This window comes from Orbicella franksi, chromosome 9, assembly GCF_964199315.1.
Source record: "Orbicella franksi chromosome 9, jaOrbFran1.1, whole genome shotgun sequence".
Taxonomy (NCBI): domain Eukaryota; kingdom Metazoa; phylum Cnidaria; class Anthozoa; order Scleractinia; family Merulinidae; genus Orbicella; species Orbicella franksi.
The window spans coordinates 16,711,471-16,731,586 of record NC_138153.1 but is presented as its reverse complement, the minus strand read 5'-3'; the positions used below and the strand labels follow the sequence as shown (position 1 = coordinate 16,731,586).

General features: G+C 38.3%; 2 protein-coding genes across 2 annotated transcripts; one reads left to right on the top strand and one right to left on the bottom strand.

Annotated features, from left to right (window-relative positions):
* Window positions 1-949: 949 nt before the first annotated feature.
* Window positions 950-9,126, bottom strand: LOC145498275 (heart- and neural crest derivatives-expressed protein 2-like). Its single transcript, XM_081478177.1, has 2 exons — window positions 8,501-9,126; window positions 950-8,384 (listed from the first exon to the last, which is right to left on the bottom strand). Exons 1-2 carry the CDS (start codon window positions 9,014-9,016, stop codon window positions 8,298-8,300), a joined length of 603 nt encoding a protein of 200 aa, XP_081334303.1. The 5' UTR covers window positions 9,017-9,126; the 3' UTR covers window positions 950-8,297.
* An 809-nt stretch (window positions 9,127-9,935) lies between these two features.
* LOC145498274 (putative bifunctional dTTP/UTP pyrophosphatase/methyltransferase protein) lies at window positions 9,936-20,092 on the top strand. The gene is made up of 8 exons (XM_081478176.1): window positions 9,936-10,714; window positions 10,815-10,946; window positions 14,461-14,502; window positions 15,317-15,381; window positions 15,511-15,575; window positions 17,399-17,504; window positions 18,150-18,168; window positions 19,163-20,092. Exons 1-8 carry the CDS (start codon window positions 10,625-10,627, stop codon window positions 19,286-19,288), a joined length of 645 nt encoding a protein of 214 aa, XP_081334302.1. The 5' UTR covers window positions 9,936-10,624; the 3' UTR covers window positions 19,289-20,092.
* Window positions 20,093-20,116: the final 24 nt, after the last annotated feature.

Sequence of the window (20,116 nt, the reverse complement as noted above, 5' to 3'; positions counted from 1 at the left end):
TCTGATATTTAACCGAGGGGACCATTCAGCTTAAACTTTGCCCAGAAACGAAACACTTTCGTGACTTTCAAGGTATCGCCGCCAGCGTATCGTGGAGCGAAATTTAACAATTTGCTCTAAATCCTCAAGTTATGCGCTCTTCGAATTGGGATGGTGTTCTGCAATAAACAGTCATAGCAGGGGGACTTACGCTTTATCTAAGGGACTTGGGAAACGTATAATAGTGTAGGAAGCCTGAAACATATACTCTGAATTACAGTAACAGCAAGCTAAGTAAGTTGATCTCATTCTCGACACGAAAAGGGGTCAGCATTTAAGGTAAGATTTGTCTTAACCAATCTTCCAGTATAACTACTAAATTTTGTTTCGGCCGATTCAGTTAACATAAAATCTTAAAATTTAAAATTGTAATAAAATAACTAGCTACCTTTGAAGACTTTCAAATCGAGTCACACTGTTTCCTTAGAGATATGTGCGGATATAACTTTAAGTTAAGCGCCTGTTACAAAAAAAAAAAAAAAAAAAAAAAAAAAAACATAGTTCGAGGTCTAAATTTCAATAACTGCGTCACGAAAAGCAGTACTTTTGCTTTCTCTGAACGACTCTTAAAATTATGTCCCATTCGAATTCAGAAACCTCTCCCGTAGAGACCTCTCTCGACACAACGTCATGCATTGTTCGTCTGTCGAAGTGTCTGTTTAGTCGGTGGCATTGTTTGTAGGCGTAAGGTTATTTGTTGATTTAGCATTGTAAACACAAAGCCGTACATTTCTCAGTTTCGTTTGTTTTACTGATTAAAGATGTCTGAGTAAAATGATACAGCGTGGAAACTGGGAGTAAAATTTTGACTGTTGTCAGATTTTACTGAGCGGGTTTCCTTTTAAGTTCTAAAGGATTAACCTAATGCTCTTCAAATTCCCCCCCCCCCCCAAAAAAAAAAAATCTTTAATTTTTTTCTTTGCTTCTATGTTCTTCTCTGTGTTTACTCTTTTTCTTGCTGAAAAACTAACATAAAAGGTCTGCGACCTTGTTCTAGTTTAAATTTCAAATCCTTTTACGCTATTCTTGGCTAGTTCTAACAGAGGTTTAAAAAGCATACCTCAGTTTTACACAGCTTTACACGTTACTGAACAAATGCGACTAAAAGCTGTCTTGAATTTTACACTGTTTCCCCAGCTTCGCCATTAAACATATGGTTTGAGGCCCCAAAAGTCATGAACAGGCAGTATCGATAGGATTATGTTTAACATGGAACTAGAGAAATAATTTAAAGGTATGAAGTATTTCTACGTAGAACATGCGGCTAAACGTTTTCCTCCTGAATCTAAGAGGTCATCGCGATTTCTGAGAATATTGGCAGTGTGCCAACTTAATTAAAGCCATTGTTTTAGGTATTCCAAATGCATTGCAATTTCATTACTTGAATACTAGATGCTAGGATTATTTTAGAAAGACCATATGTAACCTTGGTAATCATGGTCAAAATTACCAAGGTTAAAATGGTAGTTTCGTTGTCGACATAAATGAAATTCTGACGGTTATCGATAAATAGCAATGCCCTCAATTATTGATTTTTTTTCTCTCTCTTCCACTTCAAAACAAGATTTTCGTAACAAAGAGAACATCACACGTAAGCCGGTAACAAAAGCAGAGACCAGATTCCTTTATTATGGTTAAAGGGATCGGTCAAGGTTTTTTTTAATCGTCTGCAACCTTGGAAAATTACGTAGACATTCAGGTGTTGAAACTGTTTTGAGAATTCTCTTCATCGTGTGCCATATCATATTAGTTAAATTTTTCGAATGTTTCCAATTGCCCCTAACTTTTGATCATGCAAACCTATTTAGCGCATAGCGCGAGCTACAAAGTATTTTCCAGGCATTTTCTCTTGAATAGTGGAAGACAATTATGGGAAAACAAAATCAAGACTTAGCATCAGTTTAAAAACAATCAAGACAATTTCAGATGGAGATCCCACGCATATATCTTAGATAAATCTCGATTTCTCTTTTTTTTATCATTCTAGAGGTAGACTGAGGTAATGGGATTATCGCAATAACTTCCGTTTGATAGGAAGATCACGCGAAAGAAAATTGATGGAACTTTTCCTCGCGTTTCCTTTATGTCCTTGATAACAGCTCTTTGTTGATAAACGAACGGTGGCAAGCTTGTTGTGTTAATTTTCGTTCGCATGTCGCTAGTTTCGCTGTTTCTCGTGGGTTCAAAGTTGTCGTTTCTTCAAACAATGTACTGGCTCGTAAAGTCTTTGCCATCTTAAATACTTGACACAAAACGGCGTCTTATCTTGCTGAAAGATGGCTCTTCCACCGAATTATCAACACTACATTCTGGTATACACTGAACATAAACACTAGTCAAGTAAAATGCAGTGTGTTATTTCCGGATTTCGCTCGACTTGAGGCGATGACGGTTTGCTGTTGTTGTGATTTCTTGATTGCAGACGTTTTGAAATCGTTTTAGATTTTCACTTCGTTGGTATTTTTACAAAATTTGAAGTCGCGACTAGTCAAACGACTTTCGCGTGTTTTTTCTGTCTGTGACAGAACTTTCCTAGACGCGATGCAAGGTTATCTAACCAAAGAAAAGTATCAAAAAAAGATAAATTCAGAATAAGTTCGGCGATTTTTGACTGTCACAAGGGAGCAAACTGTCTTGTGTGGAAATATTTTAGACTTGTCTCTTACTTTTGTAAAAACAGACTATGCTATCATAAGGGTAGAAAAATAAGAAAATTGGCAAAGTTATTGATTCAACCTGAGTGTATCGTGCAACTAATTAAGTAAAATTACTGAAAGTTTTCTTGCATATTGAATGTGTGCTGCTCAGTGCAATGGGCGAACAGCTAAACAAGCGAGGAGGGTTCTTCAGTTATTTACCGGCAGTATTTGACAAGTAAACAGTGCATATTCGTTTTGCATTGCTCCGCTAAATAATCAAGCTGTTCACATTGACAACAAACTTTATATACGTAAAGACGCTGTAATCAATAGATGCTGTAATCAATAGATGCTGTAATCAATAGCAGCTTAAATCTTCAGACTGTTTTCACTGGAGGCCTTTCTGTGAAAATAAACACGTTATGCCGTAAGTCTGACCTTACGAAAGATTATACCTTTTAAGTTAAAATACGCGAAATCCGAAATAGTAGCCTGGAATACAGAAAACTTAACCCCAGATTGCAAGCGAGTTTAAACCGAGTGGGATTCAGTTAAAACCAAAAAGATTGTCTCAATTAATCACTTACTTTGACAAGGCAGTTTTGTTATCTAAAAATTCATAGATGTCGAGATAACAGAGTCATCGACGTTTTGTCATTTTGACTAAATAATAGGCATTGTTTTAAGTACTTCAGCGACACAAATAATCGCAAACATGTGTTCGTCTAATGTATTTTAGATGAGTTTGTGGACGTTATCGATGATATAGGATGAATGAAAGACATATTTAAGTGAGAGGGCGAATTGATAATTAAGGAAACACAAACAAATTAAAGTAAAAACTCTCTCAATTAACCTGCGTGCGAATTGTGTTAGAAGGAAACTTGTAACGCCGTATATGGTCAAAGCTACTGATCCGATTGAGCAGCACAACTGGACAGCTAAATTGAACGAGAAAAGTTTCCCCAAGAATGCATCGTTATCCCTTTCCATACAGTATCGTTAGCACTGAAACTTGTGGCCGAACTGAACGACCGCAACAAAAAATGCAACTCTCGGTTGTATCGTATTGTGTAAACACCATGATTGCCAAAGTCAAACCCTCTCTAATACAGTGGAACCCCGTTAATACGGACACCAAAGGGACATGATAAAGTGTCCGCATTATCCGGGTGTCCGTATTAAGCGGGCTAATTTAAAAGAAAATATATGAGCTTTTTAGTTGTCGGGACAAAGAAAACTGTCCGTTATAAGCGGGTGTCCGTAGAGCGGGGTTTCACTGTAATATCTTTTAGCATAAATTCCTAATGCGCGATGATTCAAATCAAAGCCTTCGAGTTGTGTACTTTTTGACATGTCGTTAAATTTTGAATATTTTACAAAAGAAACGAAAGTTCTTTTTTTGGGAAATGGAAATCTTATCGAAGCATTTAAGTTAGGCGTCCTTGTTGAACGCTTCGACAAGAAACTCGAGGCGCCTTTTCTTTTCTCTTAAGTGCTGAAAGTTTATACGTCCAAACATTACAAGCTTCCTCAATATAGACTAAGCATGTCAGCGGCATTTTGAGTTAAGTTCTGATCAATATTTATTGTCTGGAGCCCATGATACACTTTCAAAAGGAATTGCCGCTCGTTTGTTATTATCAGAAGTCTTAGTGTACCAGAACCCGACTCTACGCGTGTGTATTTTGTCTCCGATAGTTAGTTTAATAAACCGATAAAGCTGTTAACTAGACAATGAGAAAATTGTACAACAAACATTCTCACGAAGACTTGTTTCTCTATCTTAGGCATTTAAGACCATGTGTGTTAGCCAAGCTGCAAGAGTTTAGACAATCGTTCAGTTGAAATCGTTCAGATTTGGCTCGCCTGGAAGACGAAAAGTGGCACTTTATTTTGAACCGGGTCGTGAAATAGGCAATTTGACATTGTTTTACTATGCACCCATTATAAATCAAATCCGATCAAACACAATACTACTACACTCTGCAGTTTTCACTCAGCGAAGGAAGTAAAAATGGGCTCAGAAGGAAAAACTAAACGTGGCGACTATTGTCACGTCAGGTAGTAGAATATGCTTGATGAAAAAGCGACTGATTTAGTTTGTTATTCCTAAAATGTCTTGACAACAAGAATGTCCGAGAGATCATGAAAAAACCGAGTGGTTTGTTTAAAAGCCTCGGGGTTGTTACTCTCACTATAAAATGGCGCCATCCTCAACACACAAGAATACTCAATGACATAATCATGGAATATAGGTAAATTCTGATTACATTTCTGTTTCTAGAACTTTGAACAAATTGAACTTAATTGCTTCTAAGGTTGAACTAGCCTGGAAGCAGAAAGTTTGACTTAACAAGTTTCAAGAGAGCGGTCGAACGAGACTTTTGATCCTTTGCCTCGAGTGTCCCTACTGCTTCAGAAATTCTCCACCCACTATTATTATTATTTTTTGATTAGTCCGTAAATAACATATCATTCTTTCCTTACACAATCAGTCATTTGAACGCGATTTCTTTGATATTTTACCGCCTAAAGAAGATTTCGTAAAGGGCGGCACATCTGTCGATAGCTTCCGTTATTGAAGCTCCGCCTGTAGTGTGAATTACAAGATACACTAAAGTACTTTTGTAAACACGCTGTTGTTGAAATAAGCGAAATCGAAGAAGAAATAACATTAGTAAAACATATTTTGCAGTTTAACACCGGGAAGAGAGGTGCAATTAAAAGTTTGTCAAGACTAGACTTTGTAGGCCTTTACCTTGCAAGATGACGATGAACCTATGGCTGGTGTTCCCGCAACATTTTCTCGTTCTACCAAAGGCCAGAGCAGTTGTGTGATTCAGACCTTGGCCAATTTCAGTTCTCAGTAAACTTTTGAAAAGTAAACATCACTTTATCTAGATTCTGCTGAAGTACGAAAGGACACCAGGGAATAGAGAGTTAATTTCTTAATAAAATTACTCACGAATCGTAGCCGGGGAACTCAGAAAACAAACACTTCATTGCAAAATACGTTGCCAGATAAAATACAATTGAATTATGCCTCATGGAAATATAGATGCCACTGTAGCCTTCGTGTTAGGAAAAGTTTGTAGTGGTGTAGTGCATTTCCTGTAATCAACCCTAAAATTAACTTGACAGATTTTAAAATCCTTGAGATTTAGTGCTTTCCAAAATGACTTTCCTAGTTCCCTAGTTTCTTTGAGCTAGGGGCCCGGGCATAATAGCTTTGTTTAGAACTAAACCAGTTTACACAGACAAAAAAAAATCTATGAGTAAAATTTTATATTAAGACCTTTTAACAGCAGAGTGATTTAACACCAGGTTTTCAAGCTATCATTTTTTTGTGCACAGGAAACAATGCTCCAAAGACTGGTTTGATACCCGAACAGTCAAACAGTTTAACCCATGAAATTATTAGTTCTCTTTTTATCGTTTCCTTCAGCTTTCACTGTTATAGCTTGGTCGAAACTCTTGAAATTTGGTAAGTTTTCTTGGGAAATGGCGTACCAACTTCAAGATAACAAGTGTTTTTCTGACAACCTCTCTGCCGAATAAAATGTTATGCTTGTTTTTTATATTATCACTTAAAGTAGACGACCACAGCAGGGATGATGTTTGTATCTAAAATATATATACACTAAATTTATATCTCGTGGTTATCTGGATCAACTCAGCCTGTTTCCCGATGTCAAAACTATCCTTAGCTTAAAGAATATGGCCATATACGTTCGTTTCTTCTTGTATTTCACAAGTTACTGCATCATTCACTTGGTGTCGTTGTTTTGCAGTGGACGGCTGTACGAAACTGTATCAAAATGTATAACGCACGTGCAGCGCCAATGTGAAGCTCATAACCTTTAGGTTGGTCGACGTTCTTGTTGTAGGCACCGTTGTGGTTTGGTTTAAATCGCAAACATAAACCACACAGGTGTCATAAAGGTTTGACTGGGAAGGAATATGCACTAGTGTACAGAAATTGATACATTTGAATGCCTTCCTTCCAAAATCGACGTAAAAACCTGACCACAACACCGTCCTTACTGCACAATATTTCTTGATGGCGTGTCGGAAAGTTCTTCTCGCGGCGATTATTTTTCTATGTTCTTTTTTTAGGACTATTTTAGGAACATCCCTTCTTTATGGCGCCGACGTTTTGCAGTTCCGTCTCACGATTATATGGGAACCAAACAGGTCTCTTGTCTTCAGGTTTTCATCGAAAAGTGCAGATGAAAGAGCTCGATCGTTTATTAACCTGGGTAGCCTTCTCCAGTGAAGTCAAAGGGGGCCATTTTGTTATTTTGGACCCTCCCACACAGTAAGAGGTGTTGCACACTGGGATTGAACTAAACTTTAGCTTTAGCTGCCTTATTTACGTGAAATCCGGCTCGCTTTCAACCACAAACCACAAAAGTCGAAAATCTAAAAGGCTTGCTGTAAGTACGTGCTTGCAGCAGATGCATTGGTAAATTGTGTTCAAAATGGAGCCCCAAATGTTGTGCAATAAAAGTTGAAAGATATTTTAACAATGATATTTGGCTTCCCGGTTACGAAATATATAAACATCGCACGTATAATTAAAAGAAATTGAAGAGAAAGTGATTAGAAGAGATTCAAAAGAAAAAATTGGGAATAATTTCGTTTTAATAATGTTTCGCATATGGACAACTAAGTCAGACATTTCTGAATACCTCTCATTTTAAAGTGACTGAGACAGAATTACAAAGAAATTGTAAAAATATACACAACTTTGAGTGCAATCTAACAATATAAACAATAAATAATCTAACGCTATTTTTGTTTGATCCATTAACTAAGAGTTTCCCATCAGTTTAACCAACTTGTTTAAACAATCAACAAAAGATTTTCAGGGCTCTTAGATATCATCTAGAGCTGAGCTCTTGGTGGAAGACTCGCTATTATACAAATAACAACGGCTATTCATTTGCACAGTACATAAGTTGTCTTAAAAAAATGTGGTTTATCGCCGGTTGTGTAGCTCAAATACGAACTCAGCGTGTTTTGAAGAGCTAACTAGTAAGAGCAACATAACAAAGGGCACTACAAGATACTTAAGTATAGTAGAATGCCTTTTAAGATCAGCATTGAATTATCTTCATCAAGTGGTCTTTGAAATTTTGACGATTTTGCGTTGACTTTTCCAGCGATCACGAACTAATTTAACAGTGTTCAGTGTATCGAACATCGATCACCACAAAAAAAGCTAACAACTTCACTCACCGATCGTTTAAATGTACATTGAGACCGTCAGTGGCTCGCCGTAGGAGAAGAACATTTCCCATCACACTTACAGTTTTTACACCCACGTATTGTGTCCACGTATAAGTCTTAACTCATGTAGAACAACGGAATTCCAGAGCTACCAAATAACTTGCAATTGTGAAACGATGAATGTTCGGCAAAGCGACAACGAACAGTGTTTTTTTCTAGCGTCCCATAGTCAACAGGCGAAGCTAGCTCGTAAAACTTTCGGATGCGCCACTGCCGTCATGTTGTGAGCACGTCGGTCGCGATTTCGTAAGATCACACGTAGTAAACGTGGTGCGGAAAAGCGCAATCTGTAGATGGTGAATCGAGATTTAGTGAAGGAGGACTTCAGTTCCTCAGCTCCATTGCCCAAACATATTGTGGCCATCCAGTCCGGCCTCGCTTCCTCTGGGACGAGTCGTTTGGACCTGCAGGCTATCGAATAAGAAACATGCAACACTAAAGATCAAGAACACATTACAATTTGTGCTTTTCGTTGAAGCGTTGGGCAAATGCTTCTAAACCTATCCGTTTATATATATTATACTTACAATGCTTTCTCTTTTCCTCTTTTCGCGTCCCTCATTCTGGAAAGCCAAATCTGCCACAAAGTTGCGATGACTTCGACCTGGTTTTCCATCGTTGCTCTCCTCGAGAATTTCCATTAAAAACTTGATATAGCTGATGGCGAGCCTCAATGTTTTGATTTTCGACAACTTCGTGTCAGGTGGAACATTGGGGATATGGTCACGAAGTTCAGCAAACGCGGAGTTCATGGTTAGGGTTCGCTTTCTCTCTTTACGATTTGCAGAGCCGCGAGGTACCTCGGTAGAGTTGTTTGATTCGGGAACCGTTGAAGTCGGTGGATCGCAGGGCTCGACTTTGGGTTTCTCTTCTTTCGTCGGCTGCTCCATTTTACGGTTACTGAAAATCTCGCAGTTCCACAGCGAAAGGAAAGGACTTGAGTGAATGAAAGCGCCGCGGCTTAATTGCAAAACCACTTTCACTGTAGACGAATTAGCTGTGAAACTCGCGCGCAGCTGTGAAACGAGACCCAACTGTGACATAAACTGGCTGACGGAAGTTAATCAACGCTTAGCTAACACTTATCATCCAATTACAGGGCTCTAAAAACGTGGAATTAATGATAAGATTGATCTTTTTTGACAAACGTAATTACGAATCGTACTTGTAAAGTTTTGATGCCAGCAGAAAAATATGGGTAAACCGTTTTGCCCTTTGTTATGATTCCGCATAAATGAAAAAGGAAATGGTTCCCGTACTTAACTTTCCTGGACTTGTCAAGTGCTATGAACTCTTTCCAAACAAACACATGAACATTAATTGATGTGTTTACATACTTGTCTGTAAATTTCTCGGAACGCCCTACAATCAGCGTCAAAGACTCCGGCAGTACACAAATTTCAGCGAGTCGTGTATATAAAGCACACATTTTATTACACATCGACGAAAATTATCTTCATTTGATTTACGTAATTTTTTAACGAGGGTCGGACAACGCTCCTTAGGGCCAGGCATGTCGTTTGTCAAATCACACCTCCATTTTAATGTCATTAATGAGCTATTATTATTTTGCTTTGTTTTCTCACGAGGGAATCGAGGTGCAAAAATGTTACGCGACTGAAACGAATCTACGGAGTGTCGCTTTTCAACGTAAATATTACGCTACTGCAGCACTTAGTTTGTTCCAAACAACCGCTTGAGAATTCAAAAGGATTAATAAGCCGGCACCTCTGACCCAAAAACCATTTGTTTGCGCAATTCCCACATATACATAGAATCCTGATTGACGTGTGTTCGACACAAGTCAGTCATGACATCTATAATTCCGGAAACAGTTCCAGTAGGTTATGGTTTCCGGTTAAAGGATAAGCGCAAAGTTATTTATAAGTCAATTACTGCATATGGCGCGGATCCAGGATTGGAAGTTCAACACATCCTGAGACTTGAGGACCATGATACAACAGAGATAAAGTGGGTAGGCGGATAGTAAACAAAACTTCACTTGAAAACTTGCCACGGTAGAATACCGAAATTGGGGGAAACTTTTGCGGTACTCCAAGAGTCAATTTTTTTAAAAAAAAAAACCTAATTGTATGACTTAGTCATTTTTTTTCGATCTTATGTCTTTTGCGCAGTACAGATCTCGATCAACATTGCACTGGTGATAAAAGAGGTTTGTCATGGTTGTTAAAAAATACTTAACACCCTTCACTAGACTCGCGGACGCTGATTGGCGGTGGAACGGCCTCGGCACCATACAACGAAAAAAAAAGTTTAGAAAGCTATAACAGCTTTAAGATTTTTACCACTTTGTTTTTCTAAGAGCTTCGTTTATCACAGGAATTAGCCAGGAATTGTTTATCCCCAATTGCGGTTTCCATTTTCCCCGGCAGACGACGAGCAATGTAAGAATGTCAAGTCTTTTTTTTTTCTAAATCCAATAACGGACTCCTGAAGGAATACAATGAATCACCAGGTGGATTACGTCTAACCCTAGTCTGTCTTAACGCGCAGTACAAGCGACCCCTAAGTCATTTGATGTGGCATGAATAGACTGGGCACTAGTCCGATTTTTCCCGCCATCTTATCTTAGCGACCAAGCCTTCTGAATTTCGCCAGCAACGCCTGGTAGATATCTGCTGTCGATCAACATGCTTGAACCGTTTCTCGAAGTTTTATCATCGCAGAGGATAATTCTTGCAAGTTCTTCGCCAAGAAGATGTGAAATCCTGCGAAAAGTTGTAAGAATATTGCAATATACGCATGTTTGAGGCATATTTTCGGAGTAATTTTGTAGATATTCGTGTTTAATAACTCGTGTTCATTTTCAACTGAATGAAGGGCTTGAATTTTGACGTAATTCCATCAAGATTTGAGGAAACGCTCGATAAAAGCGTCTTCAAACATCCATATGAGTATGTTTTGGAAAATTCTAAGCAAAAAGCTCTGGAGGTAGCCGGGAGAATCGATGAGGTAAGGGCGAGTTGCTTGACTGTATAAAATAATCTCATTTTTAATTGAAAGGCTGTTCCATAATTTCTGACCAACCTCAGCTCCTCTCCCCACGGCCCCGCCTCCCACAAACCGGAGAGCTAACCGTACACAGGCTAACCTGAATGATATTCAGGCCAACCAGGGTTTTCAAATTGAAAAAATGTAGCAGGAGGAAATTGTAAAGTAGCCAGAGCACTATTTCGTCGTGATACGGCGGCCTTTTGGGGTAAGGTGCTGGAGAGGAGCACCCCTTCTGCACAGGGGAATAGGGTGCTCCCCCTGGAAAATTTTGAAAATCAGAGTCCCTTGAAGTTTATTCCGGTACATTTTATTGCTAACTGATTTTGTTTAAGGCCACTATACACTTATCAACTAGGGTTAGTGTTGTTGCTGGGTATACAAGACCCTTCCATGTCTGGTGCATCTAACAAAAGTAATGAATACATGGGTGTTTACCACTTGTCAGAATAAACCAGTTGGGATGACCGTTGAATAATGGTAAGGGTTTTTCCAAAATCAGAAAACCAACTGAACGAGATGGCGCTTACCATTTGCTATTTGATTTCTCATAACTGTTTTCAGCTGATAAGAGACTGGAAACTGGAAAATTTACCAAATGGTGAGGAAATTTCCGCCATTTCGTTCAGAACGGAAAAAGAAGACTACCTCCGGAGGTAGTCTGCAATTTCCTAACGAATTTTTGGGAAAATTACGGTTCCATTTGACTTTCAACCAAAATTTCTGGATTTTTTTGCTAAATGGTAAGCACCCCTTGTGTCAATTTTTACTGTTTATTCTTTACACCCTATATACCAGTGAAGTTCACAAAGTGAACACATTTTCCTTGAGTTCAGTTTTAGAGAAACACTTAGTTTTGGCCCCCCAAAAATGCATTATCCTGCAGTTCTTGCTCAAGATCGTTTTTGCTTTCGTAGTGAAAGAGAGCTGCATAAACGGAATTAACGTAATATTTCCAGGGCAACTTCCGTTGATATCTGTCCTTCTACATACATAAGTATCACAACAAAGTCAGCAGTTTCGTTTCTTTCGGAACCTATTCGCAGTTAGTTTTCCTGAAATTCTGAATGCTCGCGTTGTTGAAGGGTTTTATTGGTAAGACTTCTTTCAACCTTTCGTTGAAAATGCATTTGGTGCAGTCATGATGAGTAACATTTCATGAGGAAGACTGCCTTTGCATTCACTATGCAAACGTGGCTATGGCCACGGATACTGCTGGTCGGATTGTTTTATCGTCGCTTTCAGAACTGGAACAACACGTAATATTTGTTAACGCCAATTCCTAAAATTGCTGTCACTTGTTTGTCTTTGTGACTTCTCAGCTGTGGAAAGAAAAGACAGCATCGTTTGATGCCTCTGCTTCATCTTGGAAACTGTGCACATGAGAAGAAATCTCAGTGCCGCCACGCCAATACATGCACGTCCGTGCACAAGAGCAGACTTTCTGCCAAAAAATGCTCTTGCTTCAAAGTTCAAAAGGTACATATAACAGCCGGCTGTTTGTGTATTTTTTTTCCCATCTGTTAGTGTTTATTTATTTCTTCAAAAAGATCAGATTGCAGTTACATCGGTGAAACAGAATTGTCTATTAATAAAATTTGGAATGCGAAAAGTACCTGGCGCAAATGCTTAAAGTAGCTGGTGACTTGCTCCAGACGCCAGCTAAATTTGAAACCCTGGCCAACTGGAGCACTATCCAGGCTAACTGGATTATTATTCAGGACCATTCAGGCTAATCAGAGTGCAGGCTCAGGTTATGGTTAGCACTCGGTAATGGAAATACTGTTACACTAAGTATGGGTTATTGACCAAGCTTGTTTGGTCAAGATGGCTCGATATTGGCCAAGTTCTTTTTTTGCATGTTTATGGACTGAGATGGAGTCGAGGTCCATAAACTCGCAAAAAAAGAACGAGGTCAATATCCAGCCATCTTGACTGAACAAGCTTGGTCAATAAAGAATTCATTATATGGCTTTTATGGAATTTTTTCTTGCGGAACACGGTGGGTAGTCCCGAGCTGGCAAGATAGCTCCATCTTGCCCGCTCGGGTAGCCAATCACAGTGCAGGATTTGATTCATCTTGCCTGCTCACGGAGCTAGCCATATAATAAGTATGCTTAAAAAGTCTGCAGTCTGCATTCAGTATTTTGTCGCCAGTCTGCATTTTACCCCCAGTCTGCAATCTGCAGTCTGCAGTCTTAATACCAACAATTGGACTGCCTTAGGAAGTGTCAGGAGGGCAAAAAATTAATAATTTGATATTTAATTTGTAGCTATGCAGGTAAGCTATTTGTAGCAAGCTTATTGTTTTACTGGTTACAAGTGCAGAGGTCTCATGATTATCAGCTGCATATTTTTGTTATTGGTCATAAATCATATGACTATCATAACATTAATTGCAATAAGTTTGGTAATAGTTAACTTCCAGATCTCATGTGGTCATTGATCATCTAGACTTATATTAATAACAGGTTGTCAATATCCACTTTAAGCCTTAATATCTTGAAAACGTTGTATAAAAGAGTGGTAAACAATGAATCCTAACATAATCCAAAAAGGATGCAACCCACCTTAGCAAATAGCTGTTTTAAAAAGAAGGATATCATAGAAATTGGCAAATCCTGGATCGTCTGAGTTGTTGTTCCTACAGTGTGAAAAACAGGCCCAAAGGATGAGTTTATGTCTCATAATTTATATGCCAAGTAAGAGCTCAGTGTCATAATGTATAGATTTAGCCAAGCCTAAAAGCAGAGCTCCTGGGCTGAGTTGTTCAAAGCCTGATTAAGCTAACCCAGGATAAGCGAGAAGTTTGATTTGAGTTTTGAACTTTGCAATGAAGTTTTCTGTTCATATTGTTTGGCCTTCTGTTTTAAGTTTGAATAATCTCAAACTACACAAAACAAGAGCAATGAAAAACATTTGTATACAAACAAAAATTATATTTGAGCTAACTTTTAGTCCTGGGTTAACGTTAAACAGTTTCCGAACAACCCAGCCCTGATTACTACAAGTCAACCTGACATGAGCCCATCATCCAATCGAGAACCAGAACGTGGTCAGCGGTCAACTTTTAAAAGAAAGGTGATTTCGATGAGTTCTAAACTTGAGCCCATGATGTGGTCATGTGATACTGGTCAGTGGATACTTTGTTTTGACAGGTGTTAATTGACCATAACATGGATGTCTAATATCAAAGAAATCCACGCTTTAAACCAGTAGGCTGCATGTCTCAGTCAACCTACTGTATGAACTGGAGTATGGCTGCCATCTTTCACGACTCCACCACAGTCATCATTGTCATGCATATGCCCCCACAAGCAATACCACCAGTCATGATAACCATGAGAAAATCAATTCATGGGTTTCCTTTTCTTTCCTATAGGAGTATGGGGCTCCGCTTGGTGGCCCTTTGGGCCAACAGAGCACCGCTATGAAAATGGTCAGTCATGACATTCAAATTTCTTATTTTTTTTAGAGCAACAAAGCCAACTTGATTATAGGAGCTGATACTGTGGTTGTAAGTAGGATTAACTGGCATGTTATAATACCTGTATAAATTTAAATATTTTGATCATGATATAATTAAGACTGTATAGTTTGCAGGCTATTGTCTCTGAGGCATATCCTTCTCCATCCCATTTACTTCTAAACTTCTGAGACACATCAACTTGCTTGTTTTTTAACTACGTCTGAGCTGAGGCTGATTATGACTAAATTGGACAGTTTCCTCAGCCCATAATCAATCACCTGGAAGTCATCTAACAAATTTCTTATTACCCAAGCTTGCTTAGAATTTACTCTCAGTCAAACTATCAGCTCTAGATCTTTCTGCACAAATGTCACTGCACTTGACCCATAGTTTCTAACCTCGTAGAGCAAATACCTTCTCAGTAGATAGATAAACACCTTCAATTTAAAAGGAAAGATCTAAAGGTAAAAATTTCAGGGTAGTCCCTTCAGGGAGCTTACAAAGCATCTCTGCTATCAATAGGAGCCCTGAAGTACACCGGATCCTTGTTAAATAACTTACAGTACGGACATTTGCACCATAAATACATGATATTTTTTGTACCTTTCTTTTTGGTGACTGAAGAACGAAGGCTCTTTATATAATGTACAAGACTAGTATTTTCAAAATATAAAAATACTGAATACTTATGTTAAAATAAAGAGCACTCATTCTTTTGTCACTAAAAAAATGTATATTGTCTGTAAAATATTTTACATTTATCGAGACTCAAGGTTTTAATATTACAAAACTTGCTTCTACTCCAATAAGCTGGCAAGTCTGACATGTAATGATTTTCAAAAATGACTTATTCCTTCATCAGGTCTTGGATAAAGAAATTCTGGAAAAACCCAAAGATAAAGATAATGCATTTTCTATGTTGAAAAGGTGACTTACTGATCATTGATTTCATAGTATTGAGCATTTGATGTTTCAATATTTGGTTACATTATATGTGAAATAATGAACCAAGTGCTACTAATTGATGCAATTAAAAGTGCTGTAACTCATTTGTAGTTTGAGTGGCAAGGATCATGCTGTGTTCAGTGGTGTTACTCTTTTACAAAGTGATGGTACAAAAGGTGTGTATATTACACAATAGGAAATTCTTCAGTCTATAATCTAACTTGCGAACAGGCTCCTGGCGAGGGTGAAAAAAAGAATTTGGCAAGCGAAGCAAGTAGGGTGGGGCAGGGCGGAAGAACCTGTTGACATTCTATTGATGCTGCCGTTCCATGAATCTAGTATCCTGTTCTGATGGGTTAAATCACTGATTGCTGACAGCTTTTTTATCTGCCCTCACCGGGAACCTGTTCACAGGCTATCTATAACCTAAATTATTTCCTTAAATTACTAAATGTAACTGGTACTAGTTATCTGTTCAAATCCAGTGGTTTGGAGGAGACATACAGTGTATGACCCATCCACCTGTGCTGGCACTTTTCTGGTTTCTGTAAGGTGAAGGGACTAGAACTATTGATAGACGCCCCTGATGCTAGTCCATTGCAGGTCCCTCAAAGTATTTTGCCTGGTTGCCTAGCATACAGTCTGTCAGGGACGTATTTATACAAACAGTGTACAATGAGCTACAAAAGTGTTGAGACGCTTGGCAGTAAAATTCTATTTTTGAGTCACTTGGAAGCATTCCCTCCTCTTCCCCCAAAACAATGTTAATTTTTCTATCTTAGTTAAGACTGCACAGACCACAGTACACGACATTGAATTGGGAGGTCGGGGGTATCAGAGAATTAATGCTCGATGCAAATGAAATACAATGAGGTTCAATATCACAAAGTGTCATTTTCTAGAAGTGTCTCAACTACTTTTGTTGTCCATTGTAGTACTCCTGCCAGGGGAAAGGCACTACAGTGTATCAGTTGGGGTTCATCTTGTGTGAGAACACACAAAAACACAACTAACCTGCAGCAATTGGCATAAAATCATGGGACTGTAGCTAAGGAAAAAATTAAAGCTGGCTCATTAACAAGACCAGCTGGCTTTTCTTGGCCTCTGGATATTTAAAGATACTATTTTCAGTAGTATTCATTTTTCTAATGAAATGTCAGCCAGTGATAAGCTCTCTTTTAGTGGTAAAATGTGCCTGCAGCGGTCAGTTAGCTACATCAGGGATTTCATTGAGAGCCAGGGACCAGGCATATTGACTGGCTGTGAGGATTATTTCACCCGCCTGGTTTGAACATCAAGAAGAAGTTTTTCTTGTAAAGAAATCAAGTTTGAAAAGCTTTGCCCACCTGTGAAAACCAGTTGCCCTCCTGCTGAAAACGTAAATGAAACTCCTGCTACATCCCTGAAATAGAACTTATTTTTCTGTTCCATTTTTTGCCCTCATAAAAGGCTGGTGTTTATCAGTCAAAACAGTGTCTTGCCATTAATTGATGTTATTATATGGCTGTGTCTCACAAGGACTGGGAACAACTGAATTCACGAATTTGATTAGCTGAAATCGATATTGACCGCGGTCTAGATTTTCCCATCTAGACCGGTTTCATTTTGCTTTGAAAAAGTAGCAAACTAAAATACAAAAATGTTCACCTTTTTCTTTTATTTTCTTCTCTATCATTTATGGAAGTGCCAAGAAGCCTGGTGACTAAAAAAATAAAGAGGACAAGCAAATTTCGGCAGGTTTAAGTTAAGCTCATCGCCGTTCGCAAGCAAACATTAAACGAATTAAAGTTTTCTTCTTTCCCATATAATAAACATCTTATTAACCAAGCTAAGTCGGTCTGTATGGGAGAATCTTGACTTCGGTCGTGTGTACAGACGTCACTGCGTTCGGTCTGTACTCATGACCTCGGTCAAGATTCTCCCATACAGACCTGCTCGGTTAATAAGAGCTAGATATTAAATAATTGAATGTAAAAGGAGCATTCTACTTTTTTCTTAGATACAAGGAAAGCGAATATTACTCAGTTTTATGAGGAGACGTTAGTGTCATTTGCTAACTTAACTGACAGTGTTATTCATGCATACATCGCTACCGGAGAACCAATGTAAGTGTCTGATTGGTTAGTTCTCTACTCTGCCTGAGTCAGTAAGTAAGTAAGTAACTTTTATTTAAACACGATAAGTAATTAAGCTTGCAGCTTGTGGGGTCGTGTGTAAATAAACAATAAAGAATAATTACACAATAAGAATTTAAAAATTTACATTGTGAGATCTAATCTAGTTTAAATAAAAATATGCAGCTAATAATAATTTACCTAATTATTGCCTCTCCCTAGGCTGGTGCTGCAAAGTATTAATTATGAAGTTTAAAATTCAAATTGGACGTTTTAACTGCTACCAGTGATCCAGTCCTAGTAGCTACTGAACTTTCCCAGAGGAGCTTATACTGAAAAAGCATTTTGACAGTTTGTCTAGGGGGACTTGTTTTTTGTCGACCCTTTAAGATCTGCCTCCTCCACAGGCTTTTGTTTTTTTCCCTAAGCGCAGAGAGCGATTGGGAGACTGGGAGTGAGCAAGAAAGTGCAAGCAAGAGCTCTGTATTTTACTATCGTGCGGGCGACTGAAGGACGAGGCAGTTTTAAGTCGCAGAGAATTCTGGAGCTTGGTTCAGGCATTATTAGATCCATATATGAGGCTGTTCAATGTTGGTTAAATTATAACGGAGGATTTTGTCTCTTTTTCTTATCAAGGGATAAAGCAGGATCATATCCTTGAACGTACAGTAATCAGCGCTCTGTTTTGCCACAAAGCACCTTTTGTAAGTTGCTATAAGTATTAAACAATAGACTTCTACATGGTTTTAATACAGTTGAATCTATCACAAAGAACCACCTCAGATGTGGAAAAGTGGTCATCACTGTAGCTGGTTTCTTGAAAACAAGTGCTTTCAACATGCCAAAAAGTGATAGATATAGTGTTACTGCTTTTGTAATTTAAACGGGAAAATTGTGCATTTTTTAAAAGTGTTGAATGATTGCAAATTATCAGTTTCTCGAGTATGGTAGCTTATGAGCGCTCAAACCAAAGCAAAAGCCCAAATTGTAAATTTCAAAGTTGATCTTGGCCACTTTTGGAACAATACATTACAAAAGTTTCGTCGAGACTATAAGCGGTAGTTCTTTGAACCTCATTTCTTGTAATCCCTCCAAATCTCTGTCTTGCGTTCCTTTTAAGTTTATTCTTACATCTTTTGACGTAATATATCAATCACGAAAGACCGTGTTTGACCACATTTCCAAACATCGAGAAGAGAGTTGAAAATACGACGCGTGGCGGAGTATTTTTGACAAACTTTGAGGTGTTTCGAAATGTGGTCCAACACTGTCTTGAGTGTTTGATATATCTTCTCAATCGAAACTAAAACTAAGAGGAAAATGGAGAAATAAAATCGTGAAAATCTACGCTGATTAAGATCAGATATCCAAACGCCCTCACGGTCATGATTTCCTTCATTTTGACCGCTTGATAAATAGTTAGAGTCTGTGAAGTAATTAATTTCAAGGTCATTTTGCTAAGAAATGACTTAACATATTGTGACATACTCTTTATTTCTGTTAACGTGGTGAAAACACTAGTTAAGCTTAAGGAAAAGCTTGAAAAATGCTTTTAAATTGTCTTATACTGTCGCTTTATGGGATTCTGACATGTTAAAAATTGTATTGTTTAAACAATTCCATCTCTTTCCTTAACATTAATTACATATGGCATTCAGGGCATTGGTGGCACGCTTGTGAAGTCTATCCACGGTGACTACTTCAACGTCATGGGTTTTCCACTACATCACTTCTGCATTCAAATTAGGAAACTATTCTCTGAAAAGAACAGCTGAAACTAATCTCCAATCTTGTAATGTTTTAGTGAATATTAAAAAAGATAAACAACAATCAAGGTATTGTTGTCTTTTCTTTCCACAAAAGTTTGCTTCAAGAGGATTTTTGATGGCCATTTTTTCAGGGAGGGGTTGAGTTAAAATTAGAAGGAATTGCATATTTCGTATCAGAAAATAATTATCTTCTCTTCAAGCAGCTTACTTTCGGAAGTTTCTAACTGATCAAGAAATGCTTGCTAGTAACAGTGAAAGTACTGTGAAAATTTTGAGTGAATGTAGACACGATAGACGAATTTACTACATGTTTTGGCCATGTGGAAAAAGAGGCAGTCATTAATATTATCATCTGTTTATCTGAATTGTTTTTGTATTAAGCGGTTTTCACTTGAGTGTCGAAAAAAATTGGTTTTGCATTGCTGTGTTACACGATTGACCTAAAAAACTCGCGCCACTTTTTCATTCAATCAGAAGTAAAACCAAAACCGATCGCAACTCGTTCGCACGCGTTTTCCCGCGCTTTGCGTCAGCTACATGTATTTGCTTGGAGTTTTGATTGGTTCACTGTATTCCCTGTGTCTTTTGTGATTGGCTAGAGAGATAACTTTGGTTTTGGTTTTTTACGGCACTCAATGTTAGGCCGTTTCCGGGTTGCCTTGGGCCCGCTCTGTTTCACTGAACGCGAGTCCTCGTGCAAAACCTTTTATATGAAAATGAGTTTTCAAATTTGCATGAAAATGAACTTTAGGGGAAACACATTTTCATATGAATGGTTTCGCATAAAGACTCGTTTTGACATAGGCAAAAGGCAACTCGGAGCGCTCCATTTAC